This window comes from Rhea americana, unplaced genomic scaffold, assembly GCF_003343005.1.
Source record: "Rhea americana isolate MKP2758 unplaced genomic scaffold, rheAme1 scaffold_181, whole genome shotgun sequence".
Lineage (NCBI taxonomy): Eukaryota > Metazoa > Chordata > Aves > Rheiformes > Rheidae > Rhea > Rhea americana.
In genome coordinates, this window is record NW_028185939.1 from 536,411 (window position 1) to 553,494 (window position 17,084).

The 17,084-nt window shown below is 43.0% G+C and overlaps 1 protein-coding gene across 4 annotated transcripts in view; it reads left to right on the forward strand.

The window, feature by feature from the left end:
- Positions 1 to 17,084, forward strand: part of MSLN (mesothelin) — a 36,214-nt gene that overhangs the window by 16,927 nt on the left and 2,203 nt on the right. For 3 of the 4 annotated variants that reach the window (XM_085301939.1, XM_085301941.1, XM_085301940.1), the window contains 25 exons: positions 875 to 915; positions 1,514 to 1,535; positions 1,653 to 1,680; positions 2,491 to 2,575; positions 3,657 to 3,818; positions 4,273 to 4,475; positions 4,907 to 4,998; positions 5,933 to 6,063; positions 6,702 to 6,823; positions 7,238 to 7,412; positions 8,112 to 8,327; positions 8,443 to 8,613; positions 9,635 to 9,781; positions 9,937 to 9,986; positions 10,853 to 10,973; positions 11,292 to 11,377; positions 11,900 to 12,029; positions 12,164 to 12,354; positions 13,154 to 13,244; positions 13,773 to 13,884; positions 14,080 to 14,264; positions 15,037 to 15,183; positions 15,419 to 15,552; positions 16,182 to 16,309; positions 16,918 to 17,012. In XM_085301939.1, coding sequence (XP_085158065.1) covers positions 875 to 915; positions 1,514 to 1,535; positions 1,653 to 1,680; positions 2,491 to 2,575; positions 3,657 to 3,818; positions 4,273 to 4,475; positions 4,907 to 4,998; positions 5,933 to 6,063; positions 6,702 to 6,823; positions 7,238 to 7,412; positions 8,112 to 8,327; positions 8,443 to 8,613; positions 9,635 to 9,781; positions 9,937 to 9,986; positions 10,853 to 10,973; positions 11,292 to 11,377; positions 11,900 to 12,029; positions 12,164 to 12,354; positions 13,154 to 13,244; positions 13,773 to 13,884; positions 14,080 to 14,264; positions 15,037 to 15,183; positions 15,419 to 15,552; positions 16,182 to 16,309; positions 16,918 to 17,012 — 3,065 coding nt within the window. The remainder of the gene's footprint in view (positions 1 to 874; positions 916 to 1,513; positions 1,536 to 1,652; positions 1,681 to 2,490; positions 2,576 to 3,656; positions 3,819 to 4,272; positions 4,476 to 4,906; positions 4,999 to 5,932; positions 6,064 to 6,701; positions 6,824 to 7,237; positions 7,413 to 8,111; positions 8,328 to 8,442; positions 8,614 to 9,634; positions 9,782 to 9,936; positions 9,987 to 10,852; positions 10,974 to 11,291; positions 11,378 to 11,899; positions 12,030 to 12,163; positions 12,355 to 13,153; positions 13,245 to 13,772; positions 13,885 to 14,079; positions 14,265 to 15,036; positions 15,184 to 15,418; positions 15,553 to 16,181; positions 16,310 to 16,917; positions 17,013 to 17,084) is intronic. The other variant, XM_085301942.1, reaches the window with a different exon arrangement.

The window sequence follows — 17,084 nt, forward strand, 5'->3', positions numbered from 1 at the left end:
TTGGACAGGTCTGGAGTGAGGGCTCTCACATACTTACCTGCATTATGTACAGCTCTGTGGAGTAGGATGATTTTAATCCAGTTGAGGACTTAGCAGGGGAATATAGCAAATACAACACCAACTTAGCTAGACTCAGCGTAATGATGAGGATGCTGTAAGAGACAAGTAGATGCTGCAAATCTAAAGACATCATGGAAGACAAACGTAATTTGTCTCGCCTCTGGACTGATCACTGACCAGCTATCTGGCTATGGTGCACAAGAGGTACTGGGCAAAAAAGTCCTGGAAAAGAGGCCCTTTCCCTGACCATTTCCATGCTTTTTCCTGTTTGGGTTTCTTGACCGTTGCTTAATCAGCCAGACCATGTGCATCTGCCCATAGCAGTTCCCAGGCTTTTACTGACAGTGGCACTGAGGAACTCTCCAGGGGCCAGGCAGGGCTGAGGGGCCCAGGTGGACCAGACCATACGAGCAACCTCCGTGTGTCCAGGTGATGGGTTTCTCCACGTCTTCCCTGCTGGAAGCAGTGCAGGGGGATTGACAAGGCTGTTCTCCAGAGCATGAGGACAGCATGTGCAATCCCCATGTCAACCAAGACACTGCATTTCTGTCCCCCACCAATTCAACCCCAGGTGGACAGAGGAGTACCTCATGTCTGCCTACCCCGTCAGCCAGTTGTCACAACATCAAAGAAGAAGCAATGGGAAGGTCTAACAGGAATGTTTCTGTGAAATGCTGTTTCAAGAATGAGGAATAAAATAACTTAGTGAGATGAGAGTAATATTCAGGGTTTATTAAGCCAGAGGGAGACTGGACTGTGGGAGTGAGCCTCTGAAACAGATTTGTTAATAAAATCATGGCACATTGTCTTCCAGGTTGGCTGGTGGCTGCTGCAACCTCTGCTGGGACATTTCCAGTAAGTCAAACTCCATGTATAACATATACATCACCCATGCTTTCACTTGCAAAGTGTGTGTGGACTGGTGGTCAGTGTGGACCCCTTCTTGATAGCAGTACCTTGATGAGAGTTAATTGCTACAAACCAAATTTAGTGCCTTGAGCATGGAAATGGATGTTAATTGTCCTTCCCCTTCATGTCTCCTGTAGTGTAGTAGTGTATGGGTGGGGATGTCTTTTCGAGATCTTTGAAGGGCTTCACTGCACATAGATCACAAGCAGTTCAGTGGAAGTGTTACCCATTGACCACACTCAGATCATTGGGAGAATGGCTAATCTTGTTGGCCCTGATGCCTGAGTAACTGGGGAATCCACATAACCCTGAACTTCCCAGCTGTTTGAAGTACAGAGCCAGTACTGATCTGTATTTTGCAGATGGCAGCTACCTAACATGACAAAATGGGAACTCTGGATCTAGGCACTTGCATGTTTTCAGGCCAAATCCAAGTGCAAATGTTTGCAGCTCACATCCTTGTCTGTATTAAATGGTCACAAATAATGCTGTGCTGCCAATGTAACCAGGAGATCATCTGTCTTCTCTCTTTCTCCCTGTCTAGTGCTCGAGCAGCCCTGTCAATGGTGAGTTTCTTACAAAGTAATTTTCCTAAGAAAGATTCAAACACAACTCTCTACATATGTTACTATCACATTTCCTTTATTCCTCTCTCTCTTTCTCTCTCTTTTTTGGGGAATCAGAAACTGCTGTGTGTGCTTCAGTGAAAAGGTATGTGAACCACCAAAAAATTATCTTGGCAACATTTTCCTTGGGAATGATACTAGTTTGTTAGGGATATGACATTGGGTATCAGGCGACTTCTGAAAACAGCTGTAGCACCTTTCTCCGTGGAGAGGCCCAGGGTCATCTGAGGGTGGGGAGGAGGCTGGGGTGCTTGGTGCAGCAGCGAAGGGAAGGTGCCTTTCTGGGGTTCTGTGTCTGTGCAGGGCAAGACAGGCAGGGCAAGTGTCTGATGTGTCAGACAGCTTTATGTCTTGGAGATTTATCACTCCAAGACCCCTGTCATTGGTGCTGAGTTTAGTTAAGCTGGTGGTGGTGRCCTAGGACTCAAACAGGTCAACTTCCAGCCTTTCTTGAATTTGATTTCTTTTAAGGGTCAGTGATTTACAAGTACTCTCTCCTTGCTCTTGAATGGTGTCAGTGAATAATTCTTAACCTCTATGTTGTTCATTTGCTTGCCTGTATTTGTTATTTGGGCTCTGCCTTGTTGTTATGGCTGCCTGGCATTGCTTTTGCTCCTTACTGGGTGGGCTTGGACCCTTTACAGGAAAGTAGCTAATAACTGTCCCGATTGCAGATATTTGAATTATTGAAAGCTTGTGGTCAGGAGCTTTCAAACAATTTTAATAGAGCACCTATCCCTAGCAGCRTGGGCTCTGGAATCAGGCCGCTGCGCTCCTTGCTTGTGTTTGCAGACGCATTGCTGACAGCGCGCTTGCTCCTGCCAGTCCTGCCCCCAGGTGCCATGGGGTCTGGGAGATTGCCAAGGAGGTGATGACTTTGCTTTTTCCTCACCAGTGTCAGCCAGGAGATGCTTCTGAAGATAGCCCATGGTCAAGCTACCCCCTGCAACCTCACATTTGGTCAATACGCTTGTGCACAGGTAATGGCAGTGCCCTCCTTTTTCATGGGTTGGAGCCTAGTTTTCCTGAACAGTAGTGCCTTTCTTTCTTAAAAGCAGTCTCACCAGAGTGCATGGTGCATGGAGTGGCCAAAGCTTTGTGCARGCTTGGGGTGCTGTATTGCCACCATCTCCTTCACAAGATTGGGACCACCAGAAGCACTGAGCTGCGGTTCRCAAGCCAGGGCCCTCCTGGTGCAACGTCACTCTCATACATGTGGTTATAGTTGGGGGCTGGAGATCTCCACACATCATGCCATGCAGCACGTGCAGCTTCGTGTCACAAGATTCGAGAGCAGTTACACTACCAAGGAGGCCTTGCTGGGCTGTCCATGGGAGTGGGTGATGCTGTTTTTTTCCAAGCCTTTCAAATAAGAAAGTGGGACAATGGAGATGTTCGAAATAAATAARCTCTTAGAGGTTGGCATCTGAATGTCGGAACAAATCTTTTTATAAGAGTAAACCAGCAGAGCTAACTTTCCTCTGAGCACAATAAAAAGGAGTTGTAGTGTGGAAAATGTCGCCTGGAGTATTTCAGATTTACCTCTCTTCCTGCTTTGGTTAGTGCCTCCAAGTTGCTGTGTTACCAGTAATYGCAATTGAATGGATAAACATTCTTGGTTTTGCTTTAATGTTTCTGACAAAAAGATACATTTTTTTTAACATATTTGTTTGGAGTTTGGTTTTTCAGTGAAAAATACTTCTGGAATGAGGAAGTTCCTTTTGGAAATATCTATTTTGCTAAAATGGCCTTTTGTGTGTCTGTGTGTGAAAAGCATTTTGAATACAGTTTTTAAAGCTATTTTGGGCTTTGGAGGAAGCACAGATTAGGTAATAGAAGGATCCAACATCTACTGTTCTGTAAGTTTAGACTTGCTTCAAATCAATGTAATTTGGACTTTCTTCTGGCTCTTCTTTCAACAGGTTGCATCACCTTTCAATGCCAAATGCTCACATATAAATGAGCTAGTGAAGCAGACCTAAAGGAGATTGCATACTGCAGCATCTTTAAATGTGACACACCTTTTATTGTTTCTGTATGGATTTCCCTTTCCTTTTTCAGAGTGCGTGGCTCCAGGACCTGGATGATGATTTCCTTGTGTACTTATACTCTTGCCTTAGCGCTAAGCCTGTCAGTGCAGTGGATCCAGCATACTCCATTTTGTTCTTTTCCAAATATGATGCCAACAAGCTTGTAGCCGCTCTGACTATCTTCAGCCAGCAGGTAGGTGTACTGCAACATTAACTCCGCTGAAAGGCAAAGCAGTGGGCTGCAGATTAGCTTCAGAGGCAATATTCAGTTGTTCTAGCTCGGTGCTAACTACCTTATTTTAGGAAGGGCATGATTTCAATCCACAGATATCTGCCAATGTAGCAGAGGTGTTTGCTGTCAAAACTAGCTGATGAGACAAGAATGAAACTTCTTTTAAAACAAGGAGTTCACTTAGGTTATGTGTTGCTAATTACAATGACAACAAAGACCTGTGGCTCCACTGAATTAGAGCCTATTTGTACTCGAGTTGAACAAACACAGCTTGATGAAAGAGTCACTATCTGGAGAGGGTAGTTATGGCTAAGGCTCATTCATAATGTTCATTTTCACATAATCTACATTTTTACGTGTGTTGAGGTCTGCATTCACTTCACTTCATATGTTTCTCCTTGTGTCTTGCCTTCAGTTTTCTCATGTGCCTCTCTCAGAAGAGTGGAGTAAGGTCTTCATTAATGGCCTGTGGGAGAAGATGTTACAAGTACCTGACATTGAGAGCCCACCTGTTCTGTTTCAATGGGTCCATGAGGGGCTTCAGCCATTCCTGGTCAAGCCCACAGCCTTTGCTTGCCTCCATGACAAAAACATGTTATGTAAGACTTTCCGGAAGATGTAAGTGCTAAACACAAGCATTGCTTCAGTCCTGTGTGGTYGGGATAGGACAGTGGCCCTTCCTCCCATCTGAAATAAAGGGCTAAACTGTGCAAGTGCTGTGAACTGATAGAGAGCCAGGGGAGTCTGACTGAGAACCTCTCGCCAGGGCCTTGTAACACAGCTACTGCCCCTGTGCTTGTCCTCTGCACCAGCCAGCGCATGTGTACTGCAGCTGAGAGTGCTAGGTTTGCAAAGCAGCATCACAGGATTGGTAGCACAGCACTCACGTTGTGGGTGATGTTGTGAAGGGAAATCACATTGGTGGTTTTGAAAAGAGACTTCTTTGTGTGTGACAATACCATTTTTCATTTAACTGCTGTTTCTGTGAGAATCTCACTCTGCCAGGTTTGATTTCATCTGTTTGAGATGTTTTTCTTACTTTTCTTTAGAGTTACTGCCCTGAATGGCATCTATTCTAACCTTCCAGTAGAAGAACAGAGGAATCTTTACAATGGGATCAAGTACTATCTCATCCATGAAGGTAAATGTCTTGATTTTCCTTAAGAAACAACTACATGCTTTAAGCCACTAATGTACGTTACAATAGCCATGCTCTGTTATGGAGCTGAGGCTTCACAGATTTACAGTGAGTTTATGTTAATCTCTTCACTGCAGATAGAGGGGAGTGTGACACTGAGAAGTGGCACCAGGAATCATTTCCCAGCCTGAAGGCTTTCTTTAGCCAGTCCAAATCAGTAGAGGCAGTTCTGTGCTGTCTTACATCCTCTGCAAATTGCATTTATTGCTTTCATTGTAAAGGGTCAGTGCAGAGTTTAGTTCTGAGAGCTGAAGAAGTTCAGCTCAGAAGTTAGCTCAGTCCAGCACCTGGGTAAGGCACTTCCCTGTCCTGAGGCAGTAGTTTACATGCAAACTTCTGTTTCCTGCAGAAGGTTTTGGCAGATTTGAAGGGAGGAAGAAAAAGAGCTGTGATGAATTATTCAGAGGGCTCTGAAAGAGTGAGGCCTCCATCCTGTCCTACAGGCATTTGCAAATTGAATGCTCAAATGCATGGGTTTGAGCATCTACTTGATCTGCCTGGGAAAATGTATGCTAGGATGTTGCAATTGATAATGAGTGATGGATAGAATGCCAGTAAAAAGAAGCAAAACTTTTTTAAAAAAAAAGCTGAACTGTTTGATGCATATTTAATTATTGCTGTGAAACTGTGTTTCATTCTTTTGGATTTAGGACTGTACAAAACCAGTGCAAAGAAAGGCACACGTAAAGACATGTGAAGGTCTCTATAAAGCTGCTGATTCTTACTGTAATGCATGATCACAGGCACTTAGGGTGCTCTCTGCTGGCTTATTTCTCTGATAGACTAAAGTCTGTTCTGTATTCAGAAATCTCTTATCTCCACTGATTTTCAGCTGCAGTGTGAGTCTGTAGTTTTATGCTATCTGCCTGTTTTGCAGGGTCAAAACAGAAATGCTACAGTGCAACCATTCCAGGTCTGAATTCCACTGCTTGGTTTGAAAATTATCTGGGATCCTTTATGGAGCATGCTACCGTTGGAGACTTGCAGCTTTTTGCTGATGAATCAACAGTAAGTACAGGGTCACGGTGGTGATGAAGGACGTTCATTTTGTGAAATACTCTGTACCTGGGAGATCATCTTCCTGCCCGAGCCAAAACTCATGAAGATGCTGCTAAAAGGAAAATTTTTCCTRTTTATTTATGATGAAGAATGACTTCGGTTCTTTATTTTTCCCATTATGGTTTGTTACTCATGATGAGACAGACAGGGCTTTCATTTGCACAGAAGTTAATTAGACATAGATGATTCTGCAGAAARCAAACTGGAGTCAATAAGAAGAGCAGTACCAGTCTTTATGTTAGGACTGGAGTGATGTCTTGGCCTGGTTTAGTGCACGGCCTTACTAGGCCACCCTGCGAGAGGGGTGTTGGAGGGACAGGATAAGTAGGCAGGATTGTGTCTTTTAGCAGCAGTGCCACTTTTTTGCCTTACAGCAGTCAGAGAGTGAAATGCCTACGTACCCTTGGAGTGCACAGAAAAATGAAGCAAAATCCCAGTGCGTTACTTAACAAAAACCCCTCATAATTCTAAAGCCAGATATAAAAAATCATATTGCTTGAAATGAGATTCTCTTCAAACTGTCCCAAGTGACTGCCAGGATTAAAGTATCTTTTTTTTCCCCCCTCCCCTCATGGTAATACTATCAGCTTCAACAATTTGCCAGGGATCCAATCAATATACAAATCGTCAGCAACCTCACTTTGCTCCCGGCAACGGCCGTGTATTACACCTTGCTACTGACGTCTGGGCCCAGCTTTCCATTATCAAGGTATGGGATCTGACCTTACTTCCTGCCTGACTCAYGGTTTAACGTGATACCTTGATTTAGCCAGTTTTGCTCAGTGATGATTCTGATGCCTACTTGCATGAGATGTGCAAAGCATGTTTCTATTTGCATTTCTAATCACATTGCAGTGGATCTTGGGGAGGGCCAGACCCCACGTTCCAAATCATGGGAAGTGATTGTCACACAGCGCAGTCCGCCGGCTAACAACCAACAACACATCTTGCAGCTGGGCAAGACATGRCAGTGCTTTCTGTAAACAGGAGCATCGTCAGAGCCTAAGCGAGTGAGGGGAAGTGTACACTAGAAGAGAGAATCCTCTGGAAAAAGAGGAGAGCTCTCTGGTGGAGCCACTGTCAGTCATATTTGCAACCTCTCCTCTTTGTCTTCCATCTACAGTCTTCCAGACAGATTTGTTTGCTACCTGAGCCCCTCCGCAGTGAGCAACCTGAGCAGAGATGAAGCTTTGAGCTTGGCCCAGAGGATCACGAAGAACTGCCCCATAAATGTAACATACACAGGAGCAAATAAAGAGAGACCTCACTTTTCATTCCTGACAGYGAAGGAGTTGCAGGTAATGTACTTGCCAGCCCTGTGAATCAGRAGTCACAAAAATTGTGAGGAAGTCTTTTCTTCTTAGTGAAGAAACAGCTCTAATCCTGCAGCAGATAAACAGCTTRCAAATTATTAGGTCTCTGCTGAGGTCATGGCTAATCTTTAAAGTACTATCATCCTCTCTAATTGATGAGAAAATTGAGGCAATGAGAAGTTAAATGATCTCCTCAAACATTGTTGCAGGGAAGCACTTGAGCTTGCCGCACTCTTGCAGTGATGAGCACAGAGCATGGATGCAGCCCAGCCAGTCACAGCTCCTGGGCAGTGGAGTGGCTCCTCTGCTCACTGTGGATTCCCTTGTAGGAATGAGGTTTCCATATGGAAGAGGATTCACAAATCTGGGAGTGAGACTGGATTTGGGGTTGCCAGGAAGAGTGGTTGGGAGTAACTAGCCTCATCAGAGGATTTGGTGTCAATTCTTGTGCCTTCTCCTCTGTATGGTCCTGTAGGCCATTTTGCTTTTTTATTGTGGCCTCTGGCTGCTGTTTCGTGATCAGCAAAATCTTAGTGGGTAGAGGAAGTCCCTCACCAGACTTCATCACAAAAGTCTATGAAGCAGAAAGTCCAGTGATTTAACACATCCAAAGGCCATGGGATCCTGTAGGCTCCCCTCATTGCTCTTCTGACTTCCTCTTCTGTCTGTAYGGGACCTTTTCAGGTTGCATCCTCTTTGGTGAGAAAGTTTGAACATTTTCCTCCTGCAGTCCTGAGTGCACTGGGCCAGGCTGCTGTTGGGTTGTCCATATCCCAGATTGAGAATAGCATCAGTGGTAAAGACCTTGAAGCATCTCTTCCTGCCCTGGGTGATGTTCATGGATGGAACACTGAGCAGTCCAGCACCATTATCAATAAATTGCTCAGCTCTGGTTATCAGGTACAAATTATAAGATCMACATACACAGCTCACATCTGTTTGTATGTATTCGTAGTTGCAAAAAATATGATACATGACTTGTAATGTCCTCTTGACTGTATGCATTGCCTTTCAGATCACAGATGGCCAGAGCCTGGCAAAGCTAGGGAGCTTGGTGACTGGCCTCAACAGCAGCACACTTCAAAGTCTACCTCCAGAGGTGATCTTGGAAGCTATTAAGTTACCTGAGTTTGTTCAGCAAATGGGGACCCTACCCTCTGCTCTGAAAATGGCATTTGTGGAAAAGGTGAAGATGTTTTTCTCTTTGGGACATTGTAAGTCAGCAAAGCCTCAGTGACTCAGAGCTGAGAATGCTGGTGGTTACCTGAGGCCAGACATTGCACACACGCACACACCCAGACCACATTCCCTCAGGGCTGCTTGTCATTGCTAACCTGAGGGTGCAGCAGAGACAGGCATCTTGAGTCCCTGTCTCAGTGCCTGTATAGAGTCTTTGGCTGCCAGCCATCATGCTATGTCAACCCTTTTTGGGCCAACATCAGAAAAGACATAGCTGCTCTACAGGGTGGTTGAAGAAACTACTCTACTTATTTGAGAATATGCCTTCATAGAAAGGTTATTGCCAGTGTTTGGACTGAGAAACATGTAAGAAGCAAAGGTGAGTTAGGAATGCCCTTTTAGGGCAGACTGATCCTCTAGCAATGTGCTGGTTTGTTTCCTTCATATGATTGTGTAGGATTTGGACATCTTTTTGTCTTTTTGCTGGCCATGATTGTAGCCTTCAAGTTGCAAGTGCAGTATTCAGGTTTGCTGCTGTTCAACCTCCTCCTGGCAGGAAAGGCTCTGACCTGTGCTTGGCGCTTGAGACTCTGCCTCAAGCTTGTCCTGGGGCAGTGAGCCATCAGRGCTCTGTGCCAAGCTTTAGGGAAGTAATTCTTTCAGCAAAGGATTACTCTGCACTGTGCCCTTTGGCAAGCTGAGATGTTGTTTGGGTTGGCAGAGAGAGAAGTGCCCATCTTTTTTACACTGTCACACGTTTTTCGGGGATAAAGCAAGGAACTAGGAAACTCTGATATAGGCAGAATCGTTCCCAACTGGGGCCCCAGGTATTAGCTCCAAGCAGCTCTCAGTCTGTTAACAGGATAATGTCAAACAGGAAATATTTCATAGCATTATGTCTCTGAGAAATGCCCACGTAATCAGCAGTGGAATTTGCTTGGTTTCTCTCCAGTTCTTCATTTCTTCCTCAACAATTGTTTATTTTAGCCCCAGGATTTGAATTATATATATATATGTTTTTTTGTTAGATTTCCTCCAGTGTAAGCCACCCTACTGACCTGGTTAAGTACATCCCTGATGCTCTGGCCAGTTACATTCCAAAATCATTGCTTATTTTTGGGAAAGAGAAGCCTAATATTCAGGATCTCAATCAGAAAACATGGACCCGAGAACAGGTAATATGCTAGCAGCTTGTTTTCTTCATACCTTTCAGTGTCAGGCTTTGATACCATAGGGGTGTTGGTCCACTCTGCAAATCTGTCTGAAAATATAGCTGAGTGTTGCAGAAGAGTTTGATAAACCATTGACTCTCTTTGGCTTTGCTCTACAGGCTGCCATGTTTTTTGGTGATGTGATAAAGACAGAGCATGATTTCAGCAGGTAGCATTTTTCTTCTCTCCATTTTCCATGTTTGCTGATCCTTTGTTGCATGTGGCAAACTCACCACATTCAGTCCRTAGAAAGAGGCAGCAAATACCATGCAAACCTGAACATAGACAGGTAGCACCAAGGTGTACCAGAGGGTCAGCTGTAAAATATACCCATAAGGCCAACTTGCTTCCTAAAACAACGCTACTGGCTTAGACTGCACTTGAAATCTTTGCTTCTAATTCTGTGGAAGGCATTTCTAATTGGAGAACATGTCAGTCTTACACTATGGTATACCAGGGATTAAAATCTAGTAAGAATGGTGTGTGTCTTTTTTGCCAGCTCTTGTGTCTAGGATGGAGAATGAGGCAAACAGTGAAATRTATCTGGGAAAAACAAAGGAATCGACATCTGTGTCATGTTGATTTTGCAACAGCAGCTTTTCCATATAAAGAGCARATAATATTTTAAGGACTTTTCCCTRAGYTTTCACAGCCTTTGAAAGCTGTGTTCAGTGATGAAGATSTGCTCAACTCTCCTTCAGTTTTGAAGGATGGCATTTGCTGAAAACACAGAGGCAGACTGATTAAATCAGAGTTCAGCAGTACAATTGGGAGGYGAGGAGTAGTCTCTCCTTGCCTTTCGGCTTCCAGTGCAAGTCCTCAGATTATGTTTATTTGGCCARTGATGGCTTCTGAACTCCCATGTATGTCAAGACTAATGATTTTGAGGGGATGGAGTTTGGAGAACTTCAGGCTTTGAGACTAGGGGAGGTTTATGTAGGTGATATTTTGTAATACGCTCATTACAAATATGATCAGCATTAACTCTCCTCCTGATGTCATTGTTCCTCTGATTTGCTTTCTTTGGATGTTCAGGCTTTCCCAATCTGTCCTCCAAGGCTTCACATGTGCAGCTGCAAATGAAATGGAAATGGAAAGTTTTCAGCAGCTGGCCAAAGTCATGAAGCAGAAGAATGTCAAGCTAGGAGAAGAGCAGGTCAGTTCCCATATGCTAAAATGCATTTTTTGATAACTTCATGAAGGTGGTAGTCAGGATCATTCATCTARAACTCAAGCACTTCCTGCTTATGGGACTAAAACCAGAGAAACTGGTCCTTTGTCTCCATCACATGGCTCTGAATTTCTCTGAGGTGAAGTCACAGTCCAACTAGCTAGGTTTCTCAGGAACCAAACCCTCTGATTTCRGTCCTCTTTTTATCTTACTTTGGAACAGAGCACATTCTTTCCTTTTGCTTTATTTTTCTTACGTTTTCATACTGTTTTTTCTTTGATGTAAACCCTGCTGTCCTTTCAGCTGAGGTGCTTGGTGAARATGGTAACACTGCATGGGATTCCCAGGGATTTAGACAGCTATCCTGAAGACCTKTTGCTGTTTTTAAGGTAACTGAGCTGTGATTTTCCTCTTGTTGACTTAGYCCTTAGTGGCAAAAGACATGTTATTTTAGAAGTTAGCCAGTAATGACTACTTCACATACGACATATGTTCCCAGCTTGTTCAGGCCTTCTTACAGAAAAGAAATCAGATTGCAGAAAACTTTCAGAAGGCCATTTGGTTTTGAGGTCCTTTCAGACTCAACAGTCCATCATATTAGTAAAAGGGTACAAAACTCTTTTTAAATATATTTGCCTGGATATGAGATCATTATGGATTTTTAGTASTTTCTGTCTTCTGTGAATATGCTTTTCATTTACAACACCAAAGAAAACAATCAGTAGGGTGGAATTTGTTGTGAAGTGAACATGAATTTTTAAAAAACAGGGACTATGATCTTTGGAAAGAACAACTATGTAGAGTTTAGAAAGAGTCTGTTGTGTGGGAAGCATTATGTTGGACATAGTGTTGAGCAGCATTGAACCTCATCAACGGTCTCACTAGAATTTATGAAGTATTTGTCTTTCTAGTCCTTCAGACTATGCAATGACAGGAAGCTGTTGGCAATACTTTGCTAACGTTGGGAAAGCAAACCTTGATGTTCTGCAAAGAGAGTCCTCCCAGCGGAAACAGCTGCTTTTGGAAGCTTTAGCATGTTTGGTATGTGGTCAAGGGGACGGTTTTGCACAAGACTGGTGAGAACTTGGGGTTGTCAGCTCTCAGCAGGAACAGGAGTGTTCCTTCTTACAGTGACAGCAAGGTCTGTTTAACACCTCTATCTTGTGTTACTTTAGAAAATTCCTGGCACACGAGTAAATGAGGAAAATGCAGAGGTTCTGGGTCGTCTGGTCTGTGACCTCGGTGGAGAATACATTAGAAGTTCTGGTGAAATTTTGCTGAAGCAGTTAAGCCAATGTGAATCTTTACTGCCTGATCAAGAGGAGGCTATTAGGAGTGTTATCAGCAGTGGAAACACTAAATTTGGGTATGATTTTTTTATTATTATTCTAGATGTGGGCAAAATACCTCAGATGAAACAAAGCACTTGTCCTATTGAGACTTGAGTGAACTCCAGCGAACCAGCTTAATCAAAACCTTGAATGTTTTGTTGGTTTTGATTTTTACATTGGGCCTTTTACATTGTTTTATTTGAACTTCTTTAGCTTGACTGGAATTCTACTGAAAAATAGTAATCYGTGTCTTGCCTCAGTAGTTATAAAAGCCTTTTCTCTGGCCTATTTTTCAATAATGAAATTTCTCTGAGACTGTCCTGATGAATCAAGGTAGGCTCTAGCTGTTTTTCAACTACRGGCTCTGAGAAGACTTTTTGTTTCCGCCAGTCATAGATTAGATGTTTCATAAATCCCTGAATCTCTCAGGCTTTCTTGGCTGTATCTAACAGAGATATTGTCCAGGAGAGAAAAAAATACTCTCCTTCCTGGTATCAGATGCTCTGAGGTCTTGGCACTGGATGATTAATAGTGAGCAATGGATATACTTCAGTATTCATGCTCAAGAAAATAATTTCTGTTCCATGACATTTTCTCATCCAGCTGCTGCATCCTAGTGAATGTCAGTTCAAGGCACTGACGTTGCTCCTGCACTGCTGGAATGAAGTTCTGTGTAGCAGGAAGTGATCAAGAAAATTTTAGGATGGYAACCTTCTATTTTATTAACTTTCAATGTTAGAGGAACATAATCCTGGCAGCTTTTAAAGGTGTTTTGTTGTCGTTGTTTTGTTTTTACTTTCTTGAAATCTAATCCCTACTGATTTTTGTATTCAGGCCTCCTTCAGTGTGGTCAGCTTCTACGTTGAATGAGCTCAGTGAATTGATTCCTGTGTTTGATCATAGCATCTTGCAGAAGATCCCTAAGGTGAGTTACAAATAGGGAAGTGGGGAGTTTGGGAAGCACTCTTAGGTCCTGCAGTTCAGAAGAAGCATAGTTTCTAGGTCTGTGGTTCCCGTACTGTTCCATGAGGATGAGGAGATTTGTTCAGCAGATAACTTACCAGCAGTGTCTTCAGTTAAAAGCCTAGTGCCAAAGGTGCCAGATGGTCTATGAGAGGTGAGGGTTCGTCAAGCCAGAAAGCTGGGAACTGCGGATCTAGATCATTCACATTCAGTAACTATCTGAAGAGGACCAGAGATGGAAAGCAGTACTAACTCTATACAGTGCTTTGTGGAGAGGTGGTCATTTATGGAGTGTGGAATATGATAGAGTTTAAGCATTTAGAAATTTGCCTTTAGCTCAGCAGGGAAAGGTCTCTAGATTTATAGTAGGTGTTCTGCTGCCCTTAGTACTTCAACCCTAAGCTTTCTTGTCTGTGTGAGTAGCAACTTGTTCTGCAGGTGAAATGCCCAGGATGTGCAAAATCTTCCTGATGAAAAGTTTTCTTTGCAGAATGTTTTAACTCTTTGGTTGAAAAACTTTTCCCGTGATTCATCTCTGTCGAGGGAACAGCTGGCCTCCATCGTTGAAGAACTCCTGCCTTCTCGGCATAAGCGTGCTGATGGTATGAGAGCTTTCACTTACCCATAATGGCAGTGTGCCCCCTGATGTCAGGGTAGTTCTTGTGAGACTCCCTGAACGTGTCTGACTTGATCTATGAAACCCTTAGTGATAGGTTGCCCAGGATGGCAGCAAGGGAACATTCAAAGCTTAAACAAAAGAGTGTAATGCTGGGCACACTTGATTCTTGCTTTAACAGGATGTCCACCTGACAAGGCAATAACGCAAGAAGTTCTTGAGGATGAGCTGATGCCTATTTACTATACTCCTGAGCAGTTACGTGCTTGCTTGAAGAATGTCTCTCTGGATAATCACCTCTCTCGGATACTGAACTACCCTTTCAGTATTCAGCAATTAGCTGTGCTGAAGAGGCATCTGGATGAGGTAATGCCAGGCTGAAGAATGTAGGATTATTTACTGATGAGGTTGCTCAGGAACTTGTCCAGTTGCATTTTAATAYCTCCAAGGATGAGTACCCTACCATCTCTCTGAGCTCCCGTTCCAGTGTTTGACTACCTTTATCATGAAAATGTTTTTCTTAATATCAAAATTTTCCTTGCCAGTTGACCCTCATCCTTTCACTGTGCACCTCCGAGAAGAGTCTGGCTCCATACYCCTCCTCCCCCCCCCCACTAGTATCCTCCTAGATAGTTGAAGATAGTGACAAAATCCTCTCCTAGCCTTCTCTTGTTCAGGCTGTGCTTCAGCACCCCAAGTAACTTGACCCTTTGCTAGACTTGCTCAAGTTTGTCAAAGTTTTTCTTGTACTRTGTAACCCAAAAGTAGATGTAGTTTCCAGATGGGTCTCACAAGTGCCAAATAGAGGGGAATAATCACTTCCTTCAACTTGCTGACTGCACTGTTACTGGTGAAGCCTAGTATTTGGTTAGCCATCACCACCGCAAGGGCATGCTGCCAGGTCCTGTCCGTGTTGAGTTGGTTCATATTGCTGCACGTATCGTTCCCTCCCTGGGGCTTGCCTGCCTGGACTGTTAAGCCCAAAAGGATAGACATGCTCATATATTCTCACTGGCTTTGGTTTATTGTTGCTTGCAGACTTTTTATACTTTTCCACATCAATATTGCGAAGAGCATAAATTTGTCATCACAGGCATGATAATGAATGTCCGTACCAATAACAACAGTCTTTCCACAGACATATCCTAATGGGTATCCTGACAGTCTGCTCCCCAAACTGGGCCCCCTGAATGATTTCCTCACCCCTGAGGACATTAGCAAATGGAAGATAAGTTCAGCTGACACGCTGGCTGCCTTGCTACAGGCTAAGCCCTCTGACAGAGAGGTAGGTGTTTGGTTTTGCTTTCCTGCCCATGGTTGCTTCCTGTTTTGGGAGCTGCTGGTTTAGGACTAGCTTAGTGAGTTCAGAGATAATTGGCCTGTCCTTGATGTCCAAGCAAATAAACTTGAAGATGATGCAATTTTATTTTTGTAATTATTGCATTTGTTCCTCTTTTGAGGATAAAAACATAAATTCTGGTTGAAGTTAACTTTAAAAAAAAATAAATATTTGTTTTTAGGCTGCTGAAATCATTAAACGATATGTTACCTTGGGAAACCGTTTGACCACCCCTGCGCTGAATGCAATTGGTACGAAATATGTGTGCCTTCTAAACACAACTGAGTTGAACGCGATAGACTCCAACAGCTTGAAGTGAGTCAAGTATTTTGGCACTCCTTGCCTCTTGCAAAAGCACCTTCCCATCAGCAATTGCAGGTTGTTTTTCTCTCCAACTGGTGAAAGGAAATCTAGGAAGCAGATGTAGTATCTGTTCCACCTCCAGGTTTAAAAGCCTGCTGTTCTTAGTTCTGCCAGGAGGGGCTCAGATTTGCAGTCAAGTTTTGTTTAATATACCTCAGTTGACAACAGTAGTGGTCTGTGTGCATGTTTTTATCTGTGTGCATGTAGAAGAGAGTTGATGAAAATTAATTCAACTTCCTTTGAAAGAGGCTAAATTAAACTAATTAAATCCGATGTGTTTACAAACATGCAGGTTTAAACAGTGTGCTRTCTGAGCCATGATACCTTATCAGATCCAGTATTTTGTTCAGGAGACTGAGCCATTATTTGTTCATTTACTTTTTCCTGTACCTCATCTATCCACTGGGAAATGCTCAGGATTGTATTGGAGGAGAATGTAGCCTATCTTATGTAGAGAAGCTCAAAGAGATGTCCAGAACGGTTGAAAATGTATTTCGATTTCAATTATTTTATTGAAAACATTAAAATAGTAAATACAATAATAAAAACCTTTCTTTCCGTAAATGTTCATTTTTCCGCAGAACAGCATCTCTTGATCCTTCAGCCTGTTCACAGCTTACTAAAGACATCTTGTACGATAAAGCAAAACGTGCTTTTTCAGACCAGCACAATTCACGTGCTTACTATCCTCTTATCAAACCATATCTAGGTATGTAAAAAAAAGAAAAAAGAAAAAAAGCATGTTACAGGGAAAGAGATGGGTCTTAGCCAGAAGCTGAATTAGGATCATAAGCCATATAAGTTTCAGGAATTTTCAAAGCCAAACTGTTGAAAGTTCAGGAGGGTTTGAATCTTTTCCAACTTGCAGGTGCATAAAATATTCTTGAAAGATTCTGTACTTGACTTCATATCCCCAGACAGATTGTCAAACTATCTCAGAGAAAATCAGACTTGGGATGAGGAGRGATAAGATTTGTTAGATACCCTAGTAAATCCAGCTGCTAATGCAAGAATGTTGTCTTTACATTGTGTTATTAGGCTTACTCATAGCCATTCCCTGTATCACAAAACAAAGATTTTTCATGTTGACCAGTAGCGTAGATGGATGGGAGATACTCATTGTAGCATCTAGCATTGACGCAGGTTGGTTTAATGGCCAACATGGTAAGGTCTCCCAGAAAAATGATCTAGCTTCCATAGTTGTCCAGTTAGAACCCACTTTATTAGGAGCCCTGGGCTAATAAACTTTGGAGTCGTCATGAAAGCATATTCTCCAAGACTCCACAACCTTGGCATGCTTTCTCTTTTTGGTTCTAGGGGGTGCCCCTGGTGTGGATCTCAGAGCTCTGAGCAAGGACAAAGTGAACATGGATATTGAAACTTTCACAAAGTTAAAAAAAGACTCTTTGCTGGTGAGCTGGACCATGAGAGTGTTTTATTCTATGCATTTGTTTCATGCTAGGTGGTCATTTCTGGTTACATTG